This window comes from Nipponia nippon, unplaced genomic scaffold (genome assembly GCF_047370975.1).
Source record: "Nipponia nippon isolate SJK-2023a ecotype South Korea unplaced genomic scaffold, ASM4737097v1 scaffold_16, whole genome shotgun sequence".
In the NCBI taxonomy this organism is placed as follows: Eukaryota; Metazoa; Chordata; class Aves; order Pelecaniformes; family Threskiornithidae; genus Nipponia; species Nipponia nippon.
Window position 1 is genome coordinate 878,166 of NW_028262332.1, and position 19,948 is coordinate 898,113.

At 49.1% G+C, this 19,948-nt stretch overlaps 1 protein-coding gene across 27 annotated transcripts in view; it reads right to left on the minus strand.

Annotated features, from left to right (window-relative positions):
• The window catches only part of EXD3 (exonuclease 3'-5' domain containing 3), a 301,259-nt gene that overhangs the window by 149,592 nt on the left and 131,719 nt on the right, over window positions 1-19,948 (minus strand). For all 27 annotated transcript variants that reach the window (XR_015703805.1, XR_015703804.1, XR_015703803.1 and 24 more), the window contains 5 exons: window positions 8,786-8,952; window positions 3,615-3,753; window positions 3,040-3,253; window positions 2,191-2,300; window positions 851-1,061 (listed from right to left, as the gene is read on the minus strand). Coding sequence is in view for 23 of the 27 variants with exons in the window: in XM_087753517.1 (XP_087609643.1) it covers window positions 851-1,061; window positions 2,191-2,300; window positions 3,040-3,253; window positions 3,615-3,753; window positions 8,786-8,952 (841 nt within the window). In the remaining 4 variants the exon portion in view is untranslated. The remainder of the gene's footprint in view (window positions 1-850; window positions 1,062-2,190; window positions 2,301-3,039; window positions 3,254-3,614; window positions 3,754-8,785; window positions 8,953-19,948) is intronic.

Here is a 19,948-nt window from a genome sequence, read left to right on the forward strand (position 1 = left end):
GCCTGTTCGAACCACCATGTCAGAGAGCTTCAGCCGACCCATTTTACTCTCCATTTACTCTCCAAGCACAGCGGCTTGCCCACAGTTTATTACCGCATCTCGGCTACAGGAAGGTAACTTTCCCATTAGATGCAATATCTTAAAAAGTAATAACCGAGCTGGTTGCAATCCCCTGCCCACACGCACTGCCATGCGGCCTCTGCTCCTTGCAACGGGAACTAAGTCTCCAAGCCAGTTTTACAAGTCCTGGTGATTAACTTTTGTGGGAACTGTGTCAGCTTCAAGGGTAGCTGAATCTAACAAAGGGCTAGCTCGCTTCAGTAGACTGTCCTTTGATGCCTCAGGAAAAGATTTAGTCCCAGACTTCTGACTCTGGGGTAATCAGCAATAAACTCCACTGGTCCCTCCACAGCACCGATTCTGCGCTGCAGTTTCTGACACCGTCTACCCATTTGAACCCTGCTCTAACAAGCATTTCACTGCGACAAAGGGACACAGTGCTTGTTTCCCAGAAAGGCTGTGAAATGAGGCAGAAGGAAGTGGACTTTCTTCCTTTCGGTTACTGAGAGGAGTTTCCACCGAGGTGATGTTTCATCAGACAAAATCTGCAAAGCGCAGGAATTCTTTCATAAGGGAAATAATGAATCACTGGACAGTTTAAACTTCAACCATTCAAGCCATGTCCGCAAAAGGACAAACATAACATGTGCTGGCTTCTCTGAACAGGAACTAATCTGCAAAGCCATTTTCTTCCTTTGCTACTTAACGATTTTCTTGGTGACAGCGAACAGACAAACGCAGCCCGTAATGGGCAATCTGTAGCACCTTGCTGCAGAGCCAGTGACCAGACCTGCATAGATGATCTGCTCCTCCCGGAGAGGCCGTTTCTCCCAGTTAGACAGCTGCTCTGTTTTATCTAGAGGTTTCCCCAGCACATGTTGCACCAAGAGGCTGAGTCCTTTCTCCGGCTGCCTGAACTCTCTCTCCTCATAGCTCTGCTCCGGGGACAGTACATCGACCTTCCGGCCGCCCTTCTTCCAGTCAATGGAGCTCTTCTGCAGCTGATGGAAAGAAAAAGACATAAAACACATGGTTATAAAAAAACTTCTACAACACTTCCCATTCCAGTGGGCCATGCAGCAACCCTATCATTTTTATCTCTTACGGGGCATATTGAATCCTGTTGTCTCAGACAAGGGCTGGGGTGGCATTAGATACATACGGTGCCTGGTTATTTGTTTAACAAACACACACGCTGGAAAGAAATCTGTTTCATAGCCGGGGAAGGGAAAAAAGTGCCCTGTCGTACAGCACTGCATCAGAGCAGCGGGGCTGGGACTGTGACTTCTCAGAGGTTTGCAGGGTGCTCAGCCATGCCGGAGGCTGTTGGGCACCAGAAGAATAGCAGCAGTCATTCAGCACCTTTCTCCTCCTAGCTCCAGTGAGAAAAGGTATTCCTGTAACACAGTGGGCAACGGCCTTTCTGCAGTTGCCATTTCTCAGATTAAACCGAGGCGATAGCTGTTGGCAGGCACTTCAGACCCTGCATCACTTCCCAGGTTAAGCTATCAGCCCCAAAGATCTGGGTTCACCCCAGTCCACAGCCTTTAAACGCGCTCTGTAAATTTTACCCGTTAAAATGGTCGTCCTTAACCTTCCTGCAGACTGCTAAAAACTACCATGTGCAAACCCAGGGACAGCTGTACTTCAGCTGAACAGAAATTCCCGTGCTGAATCCACCAGCAGCCCTCCTACGAACATTACGAGTTCTCTACAAATCATTAACTCCATAACATCCGTTTCAGTACTGCACGATCTTGGAATATCAGGATTTCTACAGGAATTTACTCTTACCGAGTTCAAGCATGACTTGTGCTCAGAAACTTTGTCCTAGCTGAATGGAGCTATGTCTCTATTTCCATTGCTTTTTCATCGCTGCTATAAAGGCTATGAAAAAAGTCATTAGCATATCAAGCTCTAACTTTTTAGTTGATGTAAACTAAATGTTTCTGTCTTTGTTTACAGAATCACATTACCCTAGAAACCACAAGCGGAAAAGGTCTATTTACTCATGTAGCCATCTCCCTGCCAGTACAGGATACAAAGAGACAATGCTGTGCATTCATGACAGTTATCTACGAGCACACACAGGAGACACAATTTTCCATATCTTCATGTGTTCATCCTTACTTGTTTGTCTACTGTGAGTAGGTCCACCACACCTCGCGCTTGCTTCTCCGTGTCTTTCAAAGCAGACCACGTGGCTGCAAGGCTGCTAAGGTCTCCGGACATCCCGTAACCTGGAGGAAAAAAAAGCCCAAATCACACAGGTAGGAAAACTCAAATCATGGCTAATGCACCGCAGCTTCTTCTAGTTCAGAGTCAAAATGCTGACAATATATGTATGAACGTTGGTGGAAAGGCTGTTCAGATAGGGAAGAAGGCAGACTCCCGTCCCTCCTGTTCCTAAGAGATACTCTTGCAGATCAAGATTGGGAGAGAAGAGGTGGATGAAAAATGCTGAGTTTAAGATCAACTTACTTAAAATCTGCTAGGTCAGTGAAAGGCAATTATGCATTTGCCCTTGAACTCCAGGTTTAACAGATCCTGCCAAAAGCCTCCAAACAGAATCTAAAGCCAGGTGTGGTAAGCCGGAGCGCTCTGGTGTCCAGCAGGGTGGCTTTGGGACAGGGCCAGCACATCCAGAAAGCTCTGGATGGCAGACTTCCCTAGGCCACTGAAGGCTGGGTGCAAGTCAGGGTTTAGTACGGAACTAAGACAATCCCAAGTCTGAGGGGGGAGGCTAAATCAGAAATCTTGGGTCTGAGCTGAAATGGGGAGACATTTCTATCATTCCCAGTTGCACTGGTCACCCTGCTTCCTGGCACGGCAAGGGTATTTGGGTATTTGAATACCCAGGGCTACAAAAGCTGGTTCTGTGGTAAGTGGATTTAGAGAATGACAACCCCAAGAGGATCTAGGAATTACACAAAATAAGCGCTGTAAAGACCCCGGGCGGGAAGGAGAGACGCGTGTTACCTAGTTTAGTGATGGCTGCATCTGAATAGAGCTTCTGGATGAAATGGGGAAGCTTCTCCTTCTCACCCTCCGTCTCGGCTTGCTCGAGGAGCCGTGGCAAGTCAAACAGGAACACCTCATCCTTCAGAGCGATTTGAAGGAGAGAGACACGGGGTTTCCCAACCATGCCGAACGAAGGCCTCCACTCCATGTCAATGCCAACAACCTGCCCAGGCTGCAACACAGACAAAAGCCACCTTCACTTAGAGACTGCCTACACTTGAAAGTAACCTGGAGAGTCCCTGTCCAGAACACAAGCGTTTCTTTTCCAACAACTGCCTCTCTTTGCTAGTGTGCAAACTGCTACAGAGACAAGGAGCTTTCACAGCACACCTGAGTTACCCCTGCGGGGACCTTTTCTGGCACAGCGATTCCCAACGCGTTCCCCAAACCAGACAAACCTAAAGGAAGCAGCTGTTCTTGACTTGGGGAGGGAGACATTTGGTGGCAGCAGCCCACGGACAACCCTGCGCACCGGCCTGCTGCAGGGTTTCTGCTCCTTGACCCTGCCAAGCAAACACGGGAGCAGCACTCACCTGCAGCACCTTTTCCCAGCACCCCAGGGTCTCTTCCCATGTCTGCAGGAAGTGAATATTTGCCCGCGGAATAGGAAGCTGGTAATAGTCCTTCTTCTTACTCTCTTCATAATTTTCTGCTTTTGCGGCCTCTTCGACCCTGCACAGAATCAGATGCCACAGCTTTAAGCCACGCAATGAGGGGAAATCCTGGATTGGAGGAACATCGGGAAGTCTTAAGGCCCTTATTTCACCCTGGCCCTCTATTCCCCCGTGCCAGTCAACGCCTTCTCTGACCCTCTCTTTCCTCACTTCCCCCGTAATCTTAGTATCCTTCATCTTGACTCATCCTCTCTTTTTATTGCTATCACAGAAATGGCACTGCACCCGAGACCTCACCACGCACTCGCGCTGTACCCGCTGCAGAGAACACCCAAACCAAATGACTTGCTGGAGTCAGAGTCCCAAGCCTTGTCCCCAAGGCTCCGCTCTCTTTCCCAGAACTGATGCAACTTGGATGACAAAGTTGGGCAGCTGTTTCCACATTCAGACACAACACATTTTAGATTTACTGCTTTTTGCCCTTGAGGTTAACATGGAAGTCTGCTAGCTCCCACGGTGTAATACATAACAGAGAATTCAGCTCTGACCAGCGCTGTGTCCAAACAGGAGCTTCACACTTCCCCCCAGCACAAACCGGCTCAGAAAGAGCCTCTCGGACTGCTCCCCGCCAAGATCACTGCCTGCTGGGAACGGGTGCCTCATCATTTTATAGTGTAATGGCTTGGGAAGGCTTCACGGACCTCCCTGATGCTATCCAGCTGCTTCTCCTCCATCCCCTTCCCTGTAAAATGTCCACATAGGTTGCACAAGAACGTTTGTCCTATGTTGCACGGGGATGAACTGAGGAAAGTTCAGAAATAGTTTCAAAACCTTCTATATTTATTTAGGGGACGACAGCCAGCTGAACCCACAGACCGAGTGCCTTGCTTGTGCTACTCCCTCCGTTCGGGCTTCAGACGGCAGCACACAGAGAGATTCAGTATCCGTGTACTAATGCCCTGGGAATGTTGGAAGATGCCTGCAGAAACGAGCTAACTGATTTCCTACAACAGGATCTTACGCAGCACATTTTCTTTTCAACATGCAGCAGAGTCTCTTGAAATGGCCTTGTAACTGGAAGGTCAGCATATCGCTGTGGTGGCTCGGCCAGATGATGCAATCAGGGGAAAGAAACTAATAAAAAATATCCAGCTATTTTGGACATAGCACGAATTTCTGGATAGTCTCTTTCCCATAGAGACTTGAAATGGTTTATTATTTGAGAAGCTATTTACTAACCTTATGTTTAGGGGACTGTGTGACTAATTTTGTAGCATAGCAGCTTTCCCTGTGCAAACACTCTTTTCCGTGGGTTTGTGTGCACGGGGAAGTCAATATTTGTGTAAAATATTTAATGAAGGTGTGCAGTCGCAGGTCTCCAGCGATATTCTCACCTGCAGAGCTCAGGAGCCACATGCGGTGTGACCAGTGGCCGAGATGATGTCATTTATATGCTGGTACCACCTTGCTCTCTACAGCATGAACACCCTCTCTGGGAACCGGCTGCTTTGTTAGCTCAATAAATAAGGCAGACAGAGTGTTTTATTAGGTTCCACGGCTCCACTGATTTCATAGCAGCTCCTGCAGCAGATGCCATGACTGGATGAGCAAACTGGGGCACAAAGGGTTTTACCCATCTGTCACAACTCCTCGTGAACGGCAGAGCACGTCCTAATCAGCACGCCTTCACCCCACCCGTACGCGACACAGGACTCCCAGAGCAGAGAGGTGTAGTGATGTTTTTAATCTTTCTGGATGCAGAGAGTCTGTGGCTACGTCAGGCTCCTGTTAACCGCCCCGTTGTGTTTTGAGGGATTACACCTCAGGCAAAAACCTTCTGGCTCCCAACCGGCGGCTGGTGCAGCTTCAGGAGGGAGGAGGGCAGCTCCAGCAACGCATCAGAGCTGAGCAGCAGCATGTCCCAGACAGACGAGAGTTCCCCGTGCTCCGAGAAAGCCAGGTACCATCTGGAGAAGGGGCCTTTGCAGGCAGTGTTCCGAGGGTGATTAGATTGTATTTCCTGAGGTTACGTGGGGCTTGAACACGAACCGGTGCAGATCTGCACTAGGAGGAAGATCAGATCCATGAAGCTCAGCACAGGAACTGTTCAAGGCCATCTGTGAGACCCTCCCAAAATCATCAGCATTAAAAAATCATAGTACACTGTGCTCTCATTCACCTTCTACGTCATTCAAGTCAGTCCAATCTATGCTCCAGAAATACAATTTGTAGTTACAAAAGCTGCAGTTTTTGCATAAACTCCTCTTCCAGGAGATGGAAACTTGCTGTAATGTTGAAGACAATGAACCTGAAGATAAACCTGTTAGAGCAGGTAACCTTGCTCAGGCTCAGTCTTCTTAAAATGGTCTCCTCATCCCCTAGCGAGGTGTCGGCATTAACCAAGCAGCCAGTGACAGATCCTAACTGTGAGCTGGAGTTCATAATTCTGACGTACGACACCAACAGGGAAGTCCCGCACGAAGAACCTAAGGTAAAAGGAAGCGCCCAAGTCGCCTACATACATCTGCACGTTCTGCAGCAACAGGAGAAAGCCCCAGACCACGCGAGGCAGCAGATGGGCACAGGCGTGCAGACTCGTGCAACAGCCGTCCCAAGAGGGACCCTGCCTCTGCTCCTCACACCAAGAGCACGGCGCTGAAAGCGTCCAGCTTGCTACCCAGGGAGCAGCGATCATCGACTTTCTGCTGGCTTTATTCTTCCCCAAACAGGCAATGTGTGACGTCATCATCAACTCCTCCTGGACACACGGTCCGTTTCGAATCAGATCCAGATTTCCATCACATCCCCCGAGAAGTTCAGCTCCATATAGGAAGTTACTCCCTCATATTGCAGGCTTCAAGGGCTACGTTTGCAGGATGCTAAAGGTACAGGCTATCAGCCTGCACAAAATTGTAAATAGTTACCTCTCGGGAGTGGTCAAGATTTTCCCACAAACTTCCCTCTAATCTCACCTGGCTTCTGACCTAGAAACACCAATCTCCATGCTAAAAAAAAACCCAACCCATTTCACCACTGAGGGTAAGAGAGAGCCATCAGGCAAGCAGTGTTGAGTCCACTCAAGCACAACACCCTGGAATAAGGTGACTGATGTGTACGAGGATGGAAGAGTCCTAAGGAACCCCAAAATCATCACTGCTTCCTCTCCGCTGTTTTTGACAAAAGCCTTGACTCTACCTGGAAACACCTGATTGTTGCTGGAACGACAGCAAGGCTTCGAGCTGCGCTGCCCTCCAACCACACAGCCCAGAGCTCTCCTGCGTTTGCACTGAGCGTTCAGGGAGAAGTCCTCTTCTGTGCACAGAATCCAATTAGATGAATTCCTGCACGTGAATGAGCGGAGAAAACGCTGCTCGATTGTAGCAGGCCGGCAAGGTGACTGCGTAATTGCCCTGAACCCAAGGACTGTGGTAGCCTGCAGCCATGCAGGAGTTCGGCTCACGGACACGTGTGGCCACAGAGGCTGCTGGGCTGTGTGTTGATGGGACTACCAGCCAGACCTCATCCAGCCCCAGGCTGCGGATCTGCGCAGTCCTGGGTGAGATCCAAACAGGACCCTCATGCAGTATCATCTGCAAGCTCTGCAGTTCCTCAAGACTTGCAGTACCCTCCATATGTGCGGGCATTTCTGCAGGAAAAAAAATGATTTAAAAAAGGGTGCCGAACACGGCTATCTCTGAATAACTTAAACATCTCGTGGACAGAGTCACTGAGGCGTGGCAGATACACCATCACTCACGTGAGTGTAAAAATGCATTACTCAGCAAATCATTCGCATTGAGTCATTTTTTCAAACACAGCCTTTCCTCCTCCGTACGGCATAGCTGAACAACTGCCTGGGATACTGTTGCATGAAGACGATGATCTTGGGCCATTTGCTCGAAGAGGCACAGCACAGAATACCCAGAACCAGAACTACAAAGCCCCGGTACTCCTCCAGATCTAGCTTGCTGCGGGGATCAGGCAGCTCCTAACAGTTTAGGAGGCTATATGGGCCTTCCTAAATTTTGAGCCTCTTTTCAACTTCGCACAGCTTTGTCCACACATGGCATGGAACCTGGCCACCCTCTTCCCTCCACCCTTCCCCTCGGCTCCTCCTACACCCGCAGGTTCACAGAGATCCTTGACCGGGGTCTTTGCCCAGTTCTGTGCACTTGAAATCAAGGAGTTGTAAGAACCCTTCTTAATATAAGGATTTTTCAATCCTTTTCTTGTATCTCTGCCTTTGTACCCTTGTTTCAGGTCATGCAAAAGGATGAAGCTCCCATTGGGGGAGGAACCGCGGCTACTGCAGGCTAATCTGCTGCATACAACACGGGGGCCGCAGAGCAGGAGAGGAACCACGGCACTGTGCTGCTGGGATTGCATCAGAGGAAGAAAAGGGGACAGAGACTAATTAGGGGGCTAAAGGCTTCTTAAGCTCACTTGGTAAAGTTGTGCCAGACAGTCTGGTTTTATCCCAAATTCAGTTAATGCGACTCTTCTGGGATCTGACCCCAAATGCCAAAAATTCCCCTTACTTCTGAAAGCTTTGAATGAAGCAAAAATTACAGATTGGGCTGAAAAATGGCTTATGAGCTGTCAAAGGAGGAAGAAAATAAATACAATTAGAAAAACTGAAGGAACTTTAAAACTATTTTCTTGGCCATAAGTCTCCTAAAAGGCATTAAACCAGATTACAGTACAGTCGGGGATGTGGAGTATATAGAAAACTTTGACAGACGTGTAATCAACTCGGTAAAATAGATGCGTATTCAGATCCTACCCACATCATTTCATTTGCACTGTTGATCTGGCAGAGGGAGTCTGAAGACCCTCTGCAGCATGAAGCAATCTCATACAGCTTCTAAGTACTCAGGAGTGAGTTTAAAATGTACCGTTCACAGCCATTTCCCGGCTTATGAAAAGCAAATGCAGCACCTACATGGCCAAGATGTGATCTGAGTAAATGGAGTTTTTGCAAAATTATCTCCCCAAGGAAGCAGAATGTTTTAAGCAAATATGTAGTCCTTGTATCTACTACCTTTGTAGTAAGAAGTATACATTGAAAAGGCACGAAACAGTGTATTTACCTCTCTTGGATCTGAAGCTTTTGAAGCTCATCAGCCACTCCATAAGGTAGCATCTCCTTGGGCAAGTTGCAGCGTCGCGCCCATCGTGCCGCCGTGTTCAAATCACAGTGACTGACTAGCAACTGGATCAGGTGCCCTTGAAGCCATCGATTCTCTCCAACTGTGCTCTGAAAGGGGAATGAAGGGTGAAGGAAGACCGTCAGTGCCATTGCCATCACGGGTGTTTCTACCCCCTCTCAGGAGCATCCTCCAGGGGGTCCTGGGCAAGTGCAGAAGGGAGCAAGAGTCCCCCCACGGCAGGCGTGATTTTGTTCAAGCCCAGTGAGTGCGGCACTTTGCTGCCGAGAGGTGAAGAGCACATACTTTAACTGAGAGCTCATCAGGGTACTCGGGTCCCCTGGACAGCAGGGCTGTTTGGTCAGGGAATACCACTTCGCAGGTGCAGCACAGAGAAACAGGGCTAAACCAATACCATTTGGCCTGACTGATGACTAGCATATTACTTGTTCAGACACTGATTATATTAAGCAAAACCAGAACCAGTGACTGACCAGACAGTAAAGGTCTTTGGGCTCGTTAGGCAGGTAATTATGGAAGGGTAAGAGTTTGGATTGATTCAGTTCCATTTTGTGCCTGTACCTAGCTCTGAAGTGATGCTGTGACTTGATGTCCTGGGAGAGGCACTAGGATGGCTTGGTCTCTCTCCAGGTAAGACAGTAGCATGGGGTCTCCTCCAGCCTTGGGAGCACGCACGGGTAATCAGGAGTGCCAGTCACACACGGGTTACGGGTAGGACACATCAGCAAAGCTTTCCTGAGCAACAGATGTTGGTGTTCACAGCGAGGACAAGGCTCGCTCATCAGCCTACAGCCCACCTGCAGACACCCCTGTGAAAACAGGGGCACCCGGTCCCTCCTCCGGCAACGTGCAACAGCACGCTGCACGGACAGACAGCCTGTGCATCCAGCACGGGCCCAGCCAGTGCTGTGGACGGGGCCCAGGGCGCGAGTGGTGTCACCCTGCATCGGAAACAGATTGTATGAAATGCACTCTGAAAGTCCTACTTTATCTCCACTGATCATAAGAGGAACCCAGAGCAGTCACTCCAGCTGTGAAGAACTAGGGTTGGGTGCAAGAAATTCCTCCCTTTCTGTCCATTCAAGGCCTCTGTGGACGCGACGACTGGATTATTGCTTCAGCCACATGGACAAACGCAACGATCTCAAGCGTCGCTGCAGGAGCCGGCGTTACATGCACCTGCAACCAGGGAGGGCAGTTTCGGACGTTCCCCGTTCCCAGCTGCTTTCTGGCAGAAGCAAAGGTGCGCCCGCGCCTCGGCCCTCGGCAGAGCCTGGGGGCACAAGCACGAACTGACCACTGCTGGTGGCTGAAGCCCAAATACCCAGCTGTGAGCCGGAGCGGCTGGAGCGTGGCACGCTGCCCACCCCGGCATGAGGGAGCAGCTACTGGCATGGGGCAGGGCAGGCAAACAGGGCCCGTAGCGGTCTCCACTGCGACGCCTGGATTCACCAAAGCTCTTTTGTCTTGTTCACCCTGCTGGCAGATGCGGTTGTAAGAGGAAATACGAACTCGGTGACGCCGACGGTCACCACAGCTACCTGGGGGTAGGAATAACCCTCTCCTCCTGCCCAGCCAAACCCCCTGTGCTTGCAAATATCCCAGAGCCACTACAGCCAGATCAGCAACTCACTCCTCTTGCCAGACTGATTTACTCACGGATCTGCCTTAGAAGTTAATATTGTCGAGAAAACTTAATTGCTAAAACAAATTGAAACTCTACGTGGTGGATCAGGATCTGTAGCTATGCGGCGGTATCACTGCTGGCACTACCAACAAGTATTTTTCAGTGTAGTGAAATGCTCAGATACGCACTTAAAGTCCATCCCCACCGTCCGCACGTGCCACTGCCATCTCCCCTTCGCTGCCCACCAAGCAGCACTTGCAGGGTCAGAGTCTGCTCCCAGGGGCTGCGGGCACCTTGCTCGTTCTGCGCTGCATGCACAAACGCAGCCCGGCGGGGTGGGTGGCGGGGCCACGGGGCCTCATTCCTCACATTCCTTCAGTAACTAAAAGGTGAGAAGTTGGCTTCAAAGCAGACACCCTGCACAGAGATCAGGAAACAAACCTGTTGATGGCCCCAAGGTAAAGGGGAAAAGAAAGCAAAAAAGCAAAAAAGAATGGCCCACCCCAGAGAGGCGCAGGAGGGGGCAGAGGCTTGGAAGGAAAGCCACAGAGAAATCTGGCGTCCCAGGTAGCGCACACGAGAAGCCAGCCTGCTCATAAAAGCTGCTGCCTCAGCACTAAGTCTGCACCCCGGTGACTTTGCCAAACGCCAAACCACATTTCTTCTCGTGGGTACGCGGAGGAATATTTTTACTGCTGCTCTCAAGAGCCTGGCGGCACAGCAAGGAGCCAGCGTCAGCGGGACGGGGGTCCAGCAGCTAACCAGGGGCTCAGTTACGGGCGAGAAGCAGGAGAGGGAACGGAGGGAAGGGGCAGAGCAGGAAAGGATAAGCCATCACGTTAACGCTTCTTGCCCTCCACGTCTCCTCCCGAATCTTTCCTCCCGGCCGCGCCAGTCCCGGTGCTTTGTGCATCTCTCACATCTCTGCTCACGCAGCTGAGCTCAGCCAAGCACCTAACGCGTGAAGGAGGTTTGAGTTACTCCTCCTGCCGCGTTTGCCAAGCCACTTCTCAGAGTGCTTCCCCAAAAGAACATATTTTCTTATTAACATCACAGAGCAATTCCCTCTCCTAGCTTCCCCTGTGTCCATGCTATTGTCTTTCTGCCTTTTTTGTAGAACACAAAGTCTTTGGGGTTGGATCTCTCTTCAGTTCACCCAGAGTCGATTCTTAATAAATCTCATTATGTCAGCTTTATTTCTGGAAATAATGAGGTGCAGATTTTTTTTTCTTTATTTTAATGATAACAGATTTATTCTTTCAACCACAAAAATGACTCTGGAAAGAAGGTTAATCTCTCCAGAGATATTACATCTTGCATTTTGAAACGGAAAATAGCTTTGTTTGTTTTTTGCTGAAAAAACCCAACATTGGTATAAAGGGGAAAGGCTTCCACCGCAACGGCTTTGCAAGAAGTAAGAATGTGGAAACTTTGGCCCCAGAAGATGTGGGCACAGATGCGGAGACAAATGTTTCACTAGGGATGACATTTCATGCATTTTGTTTTCAGTAAATGAACACTTTTCAAGAGGAAACTGGCACAGTTGTTCTGATCAACATCAGTGACACCGCCGAGCAGAAGACTGTATATACCACCAGCCTTGTTTACATCCCTCTCTGAATTCTAGACATCTCATACCTTCTTTAATCCATAGGCGCACACAGAAACTCCTGACACCAACAATAACCCATGATGAAAGCTTTACCAAAATGACTGCTGCAGATTACCTACCCGTAAATCCTGTTCTTACCCAGCCGAATGCTTTCCAAAGCTCACAACAACCAGTGCAGAGCAAGCTCAGGAATGTCCTCGTGCCCCCACAGCAGCAGCAATTCCTCCATTGTTATCAATAATTTTGGATCCAAATCTCCAATAGCTTCTTTGGAAGTCACCCTAGCCAACCCTAGATTACTTTTATCTGGATGTGTTAAGTTGCATTTCTGCCCGACACAATTCTCCGCTTTCCCTCGCTATCCTTTACCGGAGAGCGAAGTTATTCACACCAGTGACACTGGCTATTTGCAGAGTCAGATTTTAATTTATCTTTTGAATGTCTTGGCCAATTTCCCCTGTTCTCAAGTGCTTCCAGAATCAACAAAAAAAATCCTATTAGTGTAGAGAAAATGTCAAGTAGAATATTTCAGAGCCAGCAACTTTAAAAGGGGAAAAAGAAATGTGGACTTTGAAAGGACAAAACCGCTGTCAGCAGTGGAGGACGCCACCAGCATTTCCAAATTCCCTGCGGTGCTGCAGGTACCGTGCAGACACCTTTGTTTCAAGATTCCCTGGAACACCCTACTCTCTTAGTTTCATCAGTACTTTGTTTTATTTGTGCTCGAGATTTCTGTTTTGAAGTTAGCGTCATTGGTACCATATGGAGAGATGCTGTATGTCACCACTGGTGTCATCCAAGTCCTTTATGCATCAGATTGGAGCTGGGACCCTCAGCGCCAGCTCGGACCAGGGTCACAGCCTGTTCTGCGAGAGAGGGGGGATCCCGAGTTCTGGAGATCCTACACAGATGGCACTCAGATAAAAGATGCCAACTTTACCCACGCTCACTTCTGAAGAGGGTTTCTTGTGAAAGCAGCAGGCCGCTCGCCCATGGCCAATGCACACAGACAGAAGCATGAGAAAGCTGTGCTTTCTCACCACTTGAGCTGTTCTCTCCCTCACAGGCGCTGGCTACTCAGATGCACTAATTTATGAACTGAAGAAGAACAAAATAGCCTCCATTCACATCCTAGAAGACTGACTTTCAGATAGCAATCAGTGCGTCATTGACAGAGCCACACTTCAGTGTTCTGGAGGCCATTACCACATCAATGGCGGGGAAGTGGTCTTTCTTCTCTCTTTCAACAAAGCTTTGGCAGTGTGGCTCCCTGGGGCATGTTCACACTACCTAGCTTCAGCTTTGTGAATCAGGAGACTCAGCTTCCCAGTCTCCCCATGCAATCAGCTCTTCCAAAAGGCAATTCAGAGGAGTCTAACTTCTGATATCACTTGAGTGGATCAAGGCAAAGGCAACCCTTAAAGCCAACTTGCTGCTGGACTGGGGCTCCTCACAAGGAGCTCATTGTTCCTGGGCAACCTGAATGAAGCTGTTAGCTTGTGATGAGTAGCTAGGACAATCTTGTGTGACGAGATGCATCTGGCTCCATTTTTCTCTCTGCAGCTCACACAACCTTGCCGATGCAATTTCTCGTTCAGAAGTCCAGACACCACTACCAAATGGCAGCCAGAAGAAAAAAACCATATAGCTCGTCTGTTAAGACTCACCCGGCCAACTGCACAGCCAGCTGCGTTCCAGCCAGCCAGCGGAGGGAAGGGATTCTTCCCCCTGTTCTGCACTTGTGAGACCACACCTGGCCACGGTGCCCAGTTTTGGCACTCCCGTGTCAAAGCGATGCTGAAAAATAGGAGAGAGTTCAGTAAAGAGCTGCTGAGATGGTTAGTGGCTTGGAGCGCTCGATGTAGAAGGAGAGGCTGAGGGAGCAGCCCTTGTTCAGCCTAGGGAAGGCTACGTTGGGGGATATGGGGGAATATAATCGCTCTCTTCAATTTTATCATGGGGGATCATAGAGAAGACGGAGTCAGATCCTTCCAGAAATCCTAGTCAGGCCTAAAGGAAAAAAAAAAGGTGACAGTGAGAGTGGGCAAACGCTGCAACGGGTCCAGAGGGGCTGTGGAACCAGGCAGGGCCCTGCAACACCTTGTCTAACTAAGCTGGCCCTGCTTGGAGCAGGAGGGCAGAGAAGAGACATCCTTCAGACTGAAATTAGCCTCTGATTCTGTGATTAGCACTGCTGTGCATTCCCCAGCACCGAGACTCATCTCCACACAGACAGGCGGCTTCTTGCAGCGACTGCTGCTTTCAAGTTCCAAGCACCTCCCGGGCAAAGAACACCCAAGATCTCATCTACCCAGAATACAGGATGGTCCTGGTCATGCTCAACAATGCTACACAGAGCTCCAAAGACATTTCCTGCACTGGGATTCCTTCCAAATTTCTGTCAGGCAGCCCCTGAGGGAAGTCATTCATCTTCACCAGATGAAGTCATCACGTCTCCAAAATCTGCTCATACTGCCACAGATGAGAGAAGGTGTACAGCAGAGGTAAAGAACGAACTCTGCTTTCCAAGTCAGACCTGAAGAGAGAGTATTTTCAAAAAATATTAAGCAAGGGGTTGAGACTTTTTTTTAAACACAGCATTGGACATCCTTCATACAACCTTCACCCAACTCACAGAGCCACGTAAGAGATCAACCGTCTGCTGGCAATGGCTCCACTTCACAGAGCACATGATGCTCCCTGCTCCAGAGATGAAAGGCTCTGCACAGAACATTGGACTTCAGTGAATCTGACATGATCATTACCAGATTTCGCTTCAGTAGCCGACGAGAACATGGATATCAATGTTTCTTGGCTGGAGAGGGCACCAGCCCAGACAGAAATTGAGGTTTAATGGAGAAGGTGCAATACTCTACAACATTGCTCCTAACTGCCCAAGTGAACCGTCCAGCACGCAGTCCCCAAGATGCTTCAGGACATGGGAGGATTTAGTAAAGAGGGCACCACGATACATCTGTAAGATGGTAAAGCTCAGCACTGCCACCGAAGCACGTTACCCAGCACACAAATGCAGCCACTTAAATGCTGTCCTGAAAAATTGGCTTTTACTGTCCGATTAGCCACCGCTGCTGCGCCTGCAGAACGGCATTAGCGAGGGGATCCTCTCCCTCCGCTCCTGTCACTGGATTTCCAACAGATCTCCCAGGAGGGAAGGCAGCCTGGGGCCGCGTCGGTACCAGTCAGCCAGTGCCACTTGTCTCTGGGGTCACAGATCAGTTCACGGTCTTGTTTAGCAGCGTAGGTGTAGCCTGACACTTCGGGGACTTTCCCAGTGAGAAGATCAGATCTTTTCTTTTTATTTTAACCCACAATTAACTCATTTTCCTCAGCTACATCCCACAACAACTCCAGGTATGCTGCTACACAAAACCAGGGTGCATTCACCTGCAATACTTGTTCTCCCCTCCACTACTTGTTCAGGGAATGTCACAGATGTATGTCTCTAATGAGCTATACAGTCAGGCTAACCCTATTAAAATAACCTTTTTTTGGAGAGAGCAATAATTGCATGCCATCCATAAAAAACAAAAATACAATTCCTTAACAAACAGGCTAAGGTAACTTTACCCTACTTGCTTTTTAAGACATAATTTCTTTTTCCTTCCCATCGGTGCTAAGTCTGTCCTGAGGCTCCGTGCCTCTCCCCGAAATCCCTTTCTCACAATCGCTGCAGAGGCGTCTTCTGAATTCTAACCTAACCCTGGCCCCAGAGCTGCTGAATATTATTCATCCCAGGGATCAGCAAAGGACCAAGGACTTGCTCGGAATACATAAGCCACACAGTTTTGATATGCTTCCAGATTTCTCACACCTCTTGGTCCCACGATGGCAGGCTGGAGATATTTTCTGGGAGCATTCCAGCACTTGGCAAGACTGAAGATGAATGAGGATGGGGAAATTGGCCAAGCTCTTTCAGAGCACAAAGTAGTATGTTACTTATCACAGTAGATGCTTTGTCTAAGTCCAATAACACAGGGCATTGAAGACAAACTGGCAACCCTTATCTTCCCAGTGTATTTTGAAGTAGCATTTATCTATCCGCCTTTTGTCATGATGTCACACACACACACGAAGAAAGCGTCGCTGTGGCAAATGGCAAATTGCGCTCTCCAGGTTAAGAAAGCGAGGGCTCCCATCACAGACCGCGCATCAGGTGACCTGCGCCGCTGCTGAGGTTCACGGAGCCTGGTTCCAGTGTGACCCAACAGCATTTCCCGGGGCTCTCAAGCCTGAGAACGTTTACACGATTGCCAAGCACTTTCATACACTTTCCACAAAAGTCACCATTACATAACTCTATTTTGGTTTGCGTCTTGAAGCAGGGAAGCATGCACGAGGAAAATACGACACTTTCTGTTAAGCTATGAGGCTGCCTGAAGGATTACTATCAATTACTCCCAAATCCAACTTAGCAGAAGTGTACGACATCCACTCGCACTACAAGCTCTGTCTGCAGGAACTCCACTCCAGCCACAAAAGCACGGCAAGGGACCGCCGCGACAGCCGCACGCTGCCAGGGAGCAACAGCGTTGTGGGGCCAGGAGGAGAGAAGCGGAGCGCTGCTTCGCCACGGGACTGCGCGAGCTGCAGGTGGGTAAGGAGGAAGGGCCTGCAGGAATGAAACCGCTGTTGCTGTGGCCCCACTGCTGCTGTTAAATCAACTCGCAGGATTACATCAGTTTGTGAGGATGTACCTGAGCCGAAGCCACAATGACGCCTTCCCATTTGTTTTGGATAGCCCTAATATTAACCCTAACGAGCCAAACCAATATACAATTAATCCAACCAATCACTCAATGAAATGTTCCCATACCCAGTCACATAGGTAATGAGAATTCATAAGCTCCACCTTCCTCTCCAAAAAGTCACGGAATTCCAGCACATTTACTCCCCAGCGGGGTGGGAGGATTTACTGCTGGGGTCCAGCCTCTCCCAGCTCCACACGGCCGGCGCAGGCCTTTCAGGAGGAAGGATCTGCAGACGGGGGGTGAGCCTCAGAAACCTCTTTCTCATTCCCTCCCTACTCCATTCTCCCTGCTCAGGTCAAATTCCAAATTATGAGGCTGAGCAACAAGGCAGGAATCTCCTGTTACTTTGTCCTAGCTCTGCATTATTTTAACAGCTTTCTATAGGGGTCCTCCTATATCAGGACGCACCGTTACTCTGCCCACACTTGGGCAGAGTGATGTACAGCAATTCCCGATGCTCAGCAATTCCCCTCAGATCTGCGCTTTTCTTGTGGAAATAGTTGCGTGAAAGCTTGGTCATCAAAGGTCTCCAGGTTCTCACCTGTATCGCTACCTTAATTAAAAGGCCTGTAAGCTCTGAAGTAGAATTAGTTTAAAATCTCCTGTGTTCATTGCCAAAGAACAGAGGCAGCAAGCTAATTTCTCTGTTTTCTTTGTAACCCAGCCCTGAGCTTCACTGACATCAGTCTCCTTAGGTCTCTTCGCTGCTGCTGCCTCACTTCTGAGCAGGTTTGTGAGAGCTCATGACCTGCCTTTGGCAGCCCTTCTCCAGGCCACGCGGGAACTCGCCAGCGACGCTCACCGGGGGCTGTTTCATTCATCTTCCCGCGCCTCGCTGTGCCTCGTGCTCACAGCTAGCGCTCCCCCCAGCTCCGCTCTGCTTAGGGACCTGCTGCAGCCCAGGCTGGCTTCAGGACAGAATCAGAGAATCGTTAAGGTTGGAAAAGACCCTTAAGATCATCGAGTCCAACCGTTAACCCAGCACTGCCCAGCCCACCCCTAAACCATGTCCCTCAGCACCACGTCTCCCCGGCTTTTAAATACCCCCAGGGGTGGGGACTCAGCCCCTGCCCTGGGCAGCCTGGGCCAGGGCCTGACAGCCCTTTCGGGGAAGAAGTTTTTCCTAATATCCAACCCAAACCTGCCCTGGTGCAGCCTGAGGCCGTTTCCTCTTGTCCTTGGTTTTAGGTTCTTTTCTCTCTAAGAACGTGCCCATGTGGCATTCCCAGCAGGGGATGTTTTTCTATTTCCTAAAGTCTTCAAAGTGAATAAGCAAAAATCTTGATGGAAATACTTGCTCAGGAGCACTAACTCTTCCCAGCATTAGTCTATGAAAAATAGATGCCCACAGGAAAAACTTGGGTTACCACTTATTTCTATTTTACCACGCACAAGCCTCATCTGGCTCACAGCCAAAGCAATAAGAAGTATCTTTGCAGGATCATTACCAAAAGCAAAGCTTGGCAGTAGATTTCTCTCTCCTTTAATCTCTTTTGGGACATTTGAACTCCTGGTGGTTTTTGTTCTGAAGGAGAAATGCTCGAGAGGGTTGACTGAATGAACTCTGAAATTCACACCCTGGCAAATTGGACTGATTTCCTAAATCCATAATTACAACATTCCTCAGAGATACGCGTTCTTTCAGAGCGAACAAGGGAAGATTCGTTTCCTGTTTCTTCCCATTTACATGACTTCTCCGTCAAGAGGAACTTTTTTTTGTTTCTAAACAATCCTCTGTTTATGTGGTTCTCTTCTTGGCAGGGAACTGGGGAACTAATCTTGCCGAAAAGTATAAGACAGCCAAACGATCAACTGCAAATAGCCCAGCCACCTTTGTGCAAGGCAGCTGATTTGCACAGGCCTTTACAATCCAATAGCTCTCTGTGGAAGCACTCAGCCAGGTACCGATCGATTACAGGGTTTTTAAATAACCTGGGATGATTCCTGAATGACCGGATAGTTTTACTGCTGACTGGATAAGAACATAAGAGCCGATCCGTGCATGTGTGTGACTATGTACAAGGCGTGAGACTTTAGGAAAACTGGGCAAACGTAGCCCGCTATGTCGACACATCCCCAAGCGTGCAGAAACTACTGCAGGGCAAGAGTACCGCGCTGTCTCATGCCACAGAGCTGGAAATAGTGGTCTCCCACTTGCAAACAGAATACGTGCAGAACCTGCTGACGACCTATTTGCTTCGACTTTTCAAAAAGCAGTAAACACATCCTCTCCTTCTGTGCTAGCAGGCACGCTCCGTGCCCCATCCTCCTCTTTTGCCTTTCCCTGTTTCTGCTGGAGAGGCCCATGCCGGTGGCTCTTGGTAGGGTTCCCTTTGTCTCAGAGCAAACGGAACAGGAGGATCTGCTTGTTTGGAGTGAGGCTGTCCCCGTTTTTACTCTGTGGTGTACAATCCTATAGCTGATGCAGTTTGGAGTCGGTACCAGTTATCCTGGAAACTACTGTATTAGAGTCCCGATGTGGCTTTTAAGGAGCGTGGATGTCCCACGTGTTCCTATACAGTTTGGGATGACAGTCTTTCCTATATTGTCTCCTACTCCTAAGATGCTCTCCCATTCGGCTGAATTAAACACAGCACCAGGGCACACCAGTTCAGTCTAACCGCTTGCTGATGCTCTTAACTCTTTAATCTAATACTGACCTCTCAACCTACAGCCATAAGCCAATTAGCCTCCTTTCTATACCATACCAAATCTCCTTCTGATGAAGTTGTACTTTCGAATGAATGCATGCTGGTGACAGAAATGTAATTATACTGCTTAGCAGCAAGCTAGCCCTGTCTGGTTGCAGGGGGTTTAAGGTCAGAAAGCATCTCTAACATACCAAAACAATTTAAAGGAGATTTTTTTTCCCCGTGTGTTCTCTCCGGTTTCCTTTCTTCACTTTCCAATACTTAATATGTCTGCACATAAAGGCTATTTGGCCACAACTTTTAAACCTGAGGTGCTGAGCTTTCAAAGGAATTACTTGCCAAAACCTCACTGAAGCAGCAGGCAGCCCCCCAGCTCCCGTAAGCTCCTGCTGAATCCCCAGAGCTTGGCCCTGTAGATCCACCCTT